The 6678-nt window shown below is 42.6% G+C and overlaps 1 protein-coding gene across 1 annotated transcript; it reads left to right on the top strand.

The window, feature by feature from the left end:
- The first annotated feature begins 924 nt into the window (after window positions 1-924).
- LOC132065522 (uncharacterized) lies at window positions 925-1749 on the top strand. Its single transcript, XM_059458953.1, has one exon. It carries the CDS (start codon window positions 925-927, stop codon window positions 1747-1749), a length of 825 nt encoding a protein of 274 aa, XP_059314936.1.
- The last annotated feature ends 4929 nt before the right edge of the window (window positions 1750-6678 follow it).

The following is a 6678-nucleotide window of genomic DNA, read 5'->3' as shown; positions in this document are numbered from 1 at the left end:
AGCTCGACAAGGCCGCACGGCGTACGGGCCGCCCAAACACAACTTACTCATCGCATCCGAACAAAACTGTACATAACCCACATCTATGTCTACAGACCTCTAGTACAGAACAACAGAATCAGATGACGGGACAGGGCCCCGCAGGTACAGATTTTGGTGATCCACCGGCGTAGGATTTCCATTCTGCTATTCAGAGTGCTCCTTTTGTTCTGGAGCCAATATTTTGGGTATACACTCTTCCGATGTATTCAACCCTTACATTCCACCAAAAGGGCAGTCTAATGATCAAGATATTCGAGGTTGGAGTCAATGCTTGAAAAAGTGTTGGCAAGTAAGACAAACACTGAAAAGACATTATCTGGGCTATCAGAGACAGTGGTTTTTCATTCAGCAGCTATTCTGAATTTGAACAGCAGATGCGTTATCTTTCTAGAGAACAGCATCCTGCTAGAAAAGGTGGGCTTCCCAGTGATACTATTCCAAACCCGAAGAAAGGGGGTGGCGTGGAACGAGCTTTTGCTATTAGCACTAGGAGTGGTAAAATACTTTAGGGTGCTGACAAGAAGGTGGTTGATCTGGATCCAATTATTGAGGAAGAAGAGGTGCACTCCGATGTGCCTATCGTTAATAATGAGGTCTGTGGTAAAGAAAAAGTTGTTGATACTCCAGAGGTTGTTGCGGATACAAATAAACACACGATAAAAGGGGCTTTTTGCCCTTTGACTCAGATGTACAAAGCAAAGCCTCCATTTCCTCAAAGGTTGGCAAAGAAGAATAATGACGCTAAGTGCCAGAAGTTCTATGATTAGTTGAAGCCGATTCGGATGAATTTTCCATTCCAGATGCTTTTGTCGAAAAGAGATGCCGAATTTGCTAGGTTTGTGAAAGACACTTATGAAGAAAAGGTCTGTTCAACATGAGACGATGAATTTAACTCATCGTGTCAGTTTAATTATTGCTTCCACCATAGTTCAGAAGAAGGGAGATCCAGGGGCGTTTACCATTCCATGTAATATTGGGCTTGATGCATTCGCCCGTGCTCTGTGTGATAATGGGGAAAGTATCAACTTGATACCTCTTGCTATTTTTAAACAATCTGGATTGGGGACGCCGAGACCAATTTCTATGCGATTACAAATGGCGGACAGATCTATCAAGAAACTAGTTGGGCTTATAGATGATGTGTTGGTACAAGTAGGCAAGTTCATGTTACCTGCTGATTTCGTGATTTTGGATTGTGTGGTTGATAGAGATATTCCCATCATCTTGGGAAGACCTTTCCTTGCTACGGGCAGAGTTCTTATGGACTCTGAAAAGAATGAAATTAAGTTCCGAGTGAATGATGAAGAAGTGACTTTCCAAGCAAGCAAACGGACGAAGTTGCTAAGCGCTTACGAGAGTATCTCAGTTATTGATTCGTTTGATGGGATTGATGATGCTGTTGAACATAAAATGGAAGAAGAATGTCTAGGAAAATCTCTTGCTGCAGCTCTGATGAACTTTGATTCTTATGATATGAAGGGCTACGTGGAAACTATAAATGCACTTGAGGGTCTGGGTTCCTACACTTACCACCCAAGAAAGCTTGATCTTGACCTTGCAAATAGAACTACTCCACCAGCCAAGACTTCTATTGTTCGGCCACCAAAGCTTGAGCTTAAGCAACTCCCATCATATTTGAGGTATGAGTTCCTTGGTCTGAACAAGACATTGCCAGTGATCATTTCAGCATTACTGACTGAGGAATAGATTAAGCGTTTAGTGGAGCTTTTGCGCGAGTACAGACGTGCTATTGGTTGGACCATGGCAACATTCGGGGTATTCCTTCTGGTATTTGTGAGCATAAAATTCAGCTAGAGGAGGACAGCAAGCCAAGTGTTGAACATCAATGGAGATTGAACCAGAACATGCAAGAAGTTGTGAGGAGATCATAAAGTGGTTAGATGCTGGGGTAGTATATCCGATTGCAGACAGCAAGTGAGTGAGTCCTATTCAATGTGTACCAAAGAAAGGAGGTATCACTGTGGTGCTTAATGCAAAGAATGAGCTGATTTCCACTCGAATAGTTGCTGGATGGCGTGTTTGCATGGACTATAGGAAGCTGAATACTACCACTTGTAAAGACCATTTTCCCATGCCGTTCATTGATCAGATACTGGATAGGCTGGCTGGGAGGTCTTACTATTTCTTCCTAGATGGTTACTCGGGCTATAATCAGATCAACATTGCCTTAGAAGATCAAGGGAAGATGATTTTACTTGTCCCTATGTGACGTTTGCGTTCAGTCGAATGCCCTTTGGATTGTGTAATGCACCAACCACTTTTCAAAGGAGCATGATATCTATCTTATCTGACATGGTCAGAGACCTCTTGGAAGTCTTTATGGATGATTTCTCTGTTGTGGGCGATTCATTTGATGATTGTTTTGGCCATCCCAAGAAGTGCTGAAAAGATGTGAGGAGACAAATCTTGTACTAAATTGGGAGAAGTGCCACTTTATGGTGAAGGAAGGGATCGTCCTCGATTACAAAATCTCTGAAATGGGAATTGAGGTCGATCAAGCGAAGATAGATGTGATTGCAAAATTTCCTCCACCCATCTCAGTCGAAGGTGTCCGAAGTTTCTTGGGGCATGCTGGGTTCTACAGGCACTTCATCAAAAATTTCTCCAAGATTGCTAACCTGATGTGCAAGCTTCTTGAAAAAAAGGCTAAGTTTGAGTTTGATGACAAGTGCCGAAAGGCGTTTGCGGAATCAAAGTAGCGCCTCACTACTGCTCCTGTTATTGTTACTCCTGATTGGTCCTTGCCTTTTGAGTTGATATGTGATGTGAGTAGTTTCGCGATAGGTGTTGTGCTTGGCCAGAGGCACAATAAAACTATGCACCCAATCTAGTAAGCTAGTAGGATACTTAATGCGGCGCAGATGAACTCTACGGTGACTGAGCAAGAGTTGCTTGCTATAGTATATGCTTTTGAGAAGTTTCGGTCCTACTTGTTAGGGTCCAAGGTCGTGGTGTACACTGACCATGCTGCATTGAGATATCTGATGGCAAAGAAGGAAGCTAAGCCGTGACTGATTCGTTGGGTCCTTTTATTACAAGAGTTTGATTTCGAGGTAAAAGATCGAAAGGGGTTCGAAAATCAGGTTGCCGACCATCTCTCTAGGCTTGAGGAAACTGGGTGGCTAGCAGAAGAACTTGATATTGAAGATGTGTTTCCAGATGAGCAAGTTTTGGAGGTTTCTATGCAAGTGGAACCTTGGGGTGCGGATTTTGCTAATTACCTGGTGACTGGTGTCATTCCTGACGAGATCAAATCATATCAGAAAAAGAAGTTTTTGCGGGATGTTCGTCAGTACTATTAGGATGAACCATACTTATGCAGAATTTTCGCTGATAACATTTTTCGGTGTTGTGTTCCAGAGAGTGACGTATTGGAGATTTTGAAGGCTTGCCACGACTCTCCAGTTGGGGAATATCATAGTGGAACAAGGATTGCTGCGAAGTTTCTCGAATGTGGTTACTATTGGCCTACTCTCTTTCATGATGCTAATTTGATGGTGCGTTCCTGTGATCAGTGCTAATGGTAAGGGAATATTGGTAAGAGGCAAGAGATGCCTATGACCGTCGTAACGGAACTTGAGGTGTTCGATGTTTGGGGAATTGATTTTATGGGGCCTTTTGTAAGCTCTGGAGGCATGAAGTACATCTTGGTGGTTGTTGACTACGTTTCTAAATGGGTAGAAGTGGTTGCTTTACCTAATAATGAAGCTAAGAGCGTCATGGGATTCTTGAAAAAGAACATATTTACTCGTTTTGGTACCCCTAGAGCGATAATCAGTGATGGTGGTTCTCACTTTTGCAATAAAGGCTTTGCGGGATTGATGGAGAAGTATGGAGTCAAGCATAAGGTGGCAACCCCTTATCATCCTCAGACAAGTGGGCAAGTGGAAGTCTCTAATCGGGAGATAAATAGTATTTTAGCAAAAACGGTGAATGCAAATAGAACTGATTGGGCCCGCAAGCTCGATGATGCTCTATGGGCTTACTAGACTGCCTTCAAGACTTTAATTGGGACTTCTCCTTTCAAGCTACTGTTTGGTAAAGCATGCCACCTACTAGTTGAACTTGAACATAAGGCCATGTGGGCCTTGAAGAAATTGAACATGAATTGGGAAGAAGTGACCAAACTCAGGTTGTTTTAGCTCAACCAGATAGATGAGTTCCGCTATCAGGCCTATGAAAGTGTAGCGTTATACAAAGAGAGGATGAAGCAGTATCATGACAAGAAAATCTTGAAGCGAGAATTCTACAAGGGTGACCCCGTCCTGCTATTTAATTCTAGATTGAAGTTGTTACCGGGCAAATTGAAATCACGGTGGTCAGGTCCCTTTGAAGTGGTAAGTGTCTTACCCCATGGAGCTATTGAATTGAAGTTCGAAGATGGAACTCGGACATTCAAGGTGAACAAGCAGAGGGTGAAGCACTACCATGGTATGATTTCGGGAGATAGGATTGTTGACCGATATCGGTTGAAGCACTTGGGAACGAATGATGACTCAGTAAGTCCTGACCAAGAGTAAATTGGTAACCTCTTGTCATGCCGCGACGTTAACTCAAGCGCTTCTTGGGAGGCAACCCAAGTGTAATTTTTTTTTGTTTTTTGTTAATCATTTTTATGTTGAAGCATATATGGTAATGTTTGTTTTGGTGCAGGATGCAAAGGATAGAAACTGGAGCTGATCTACGCCATAATCTGCGGTCCGTATAATTTTTACGCTCCGTAGATGGAAGCGTAGATTGAAGAAGCAAAAAAGTGGTCCTCTGTTGATGATTTACGCCATAATCTACGGTCCGTATAATTTTTACGGTCCGTAGATGGAAGCGTAGATTATGAGCCCGATAAAAGGTCTTTCTATCTTTGATTTACGCCAACACATATGGACCGTATAATTTATACGGACCGTAAAAGGAAGCGTAAATCAAGGACCGTCAGATCAAACCACCCTTGTAGATTTACGTCAATATTTACGCCCCGTATAATTTCTACGAGCGTAGATTGATAGCGTAAAGGGCCAGGTAAGTTTAAAAAGTGAAAAGCGGTGAGGGTATAAAAGAAATATATATATATAAGACCCCGCCCGTTTGTTTCTTAGTCTTCAACCCAAATTAAAACATCACAACTCCCCCTCCTTCTCATACACGACCACCACCATATCCTATCCCTAAATTTACTCCCCTTTTCACTCCCCACAACCATCAGTTACAAATTCCCTTCATACACAATACCCACCACTTCTCACCACAACACCCCCAAGCACAAACCCTTAGCAGCCGCTGAGTTAAAGCAAGAAGCAATAAAATTTGAAGAAAAAAAATTGTTGTACTCTTTGTGTCTATTTGATCATCCATGTCCCTACGAGGTTTATTGATTCTCTCTTACCTTCATTTTTCTCTAAAGTTGCATATTAGCGAGAGGGACGAATGCCCATTTGTCTCTCAATGACCTTCTTGTGTGAACTCTTGTAATTCTATTGTATGGGGGATAGATTCTTGAAATTAGTGGGGTGGGGATTTGGTTATGTTGTGCTTAACATAGGACTCATAGGGAACGAATATTCAAAACCCTCATTGGGTCGGTGGGCATTTCGACTGTCAATGTCTTAATTGATATAACAATTCGTTATGCCCACCAACTGTTCGATAAAATGTTTGAATGAGAAAAAAAGTAGACTAGGGTGAAGTCTGAGTAACCCCGGCATGATACGAGCAAAATAATCGGGTTCCATGTATAAAAATAAGTCTTGAATGCATATGGGTCACGGGGAAGTCTGGGTAACTGATCACAGGGAAAGTATCTATACGGACATATCTACGGATCGTAGAAATTCTACGGACCGTCAATCTGTGTCGTATAGATACCATATTGCATTGAGTCTCTCTGTTCCTGTTTTACAGCACAATCGACGGACCATAGAAATTCTACGGACCGTGACTTGTGTCGTGAAATAGTTGCTTCAGTCCCCAAACTTTCTGTACCAAATCTATGATGGGTTTTACGGACCGTGAATTTTTTTACGGACCATAGAACTCCACCGTAAAATTCTTCATAACTAGCAAGCCATTTTGTCACTAATCTACGGTCTGTTTTACGGACCGTATGTTTTTCACGGCCCGTATATATATATATATATATATATATATATATATATATTATAATTAAAAAAATAAAAGGGGGTTTGGTTTGTACAATATCATCCTTGTTTACACCTTCATCATTATAGATGCTAACATGTAATCCACAGGTATGGCTCCAAAGAGTATTATCAGAAGAGGTCATGCCCAGGCCACATGACAGGGTCGAGGGCGAGGTCAGACCCAAGCCAGGACCAGGCTTTGTGATCAGGACCGTGTGAGTGATGAAGACCAGGCTTCTATCGCACGACTCAGGAGGCCACGTAGAGCAGCCCAAACTCTGGCAAACCCCCAGTCTGATGAGGGGTCCTCATCAAGCAGTGATGGAGAGCAATCATCAAGCTCTTCTGATCTGCCTACTCAGGAAGAGGCAACTAACGTGCCGGAGGAGTCTGATGCTGAGGAGGCGGCACACCTAAATGAGAACAGAATGAAGGAGAGGTCTGAACATGCTATTCAGTTCTCGGTCCAAGGTTCAAGAAA

This window comes from Lycium ferocissimum, chromosome 1 (genome assembly GCF_029784015.1).
Source record: "Lycium ferocissimum isolate CSIRO_LF1 chromosome 1, AGI_CSIRO_Lferr_CH_V1, whole genome shotgun sequence".
NCBI classification, from domain to species: Eukaryota; Viridiplantae; Streptophyta; class Magnoliopsida; order Solanales; family Solanaceae; genus Lycium; species Lycium ferocissimum.
The sequence above is the reverse complement of the archived record's forward strand: the minus strand, read 5'-3'. Positions and strand labels throughout refer to the sequence as shown.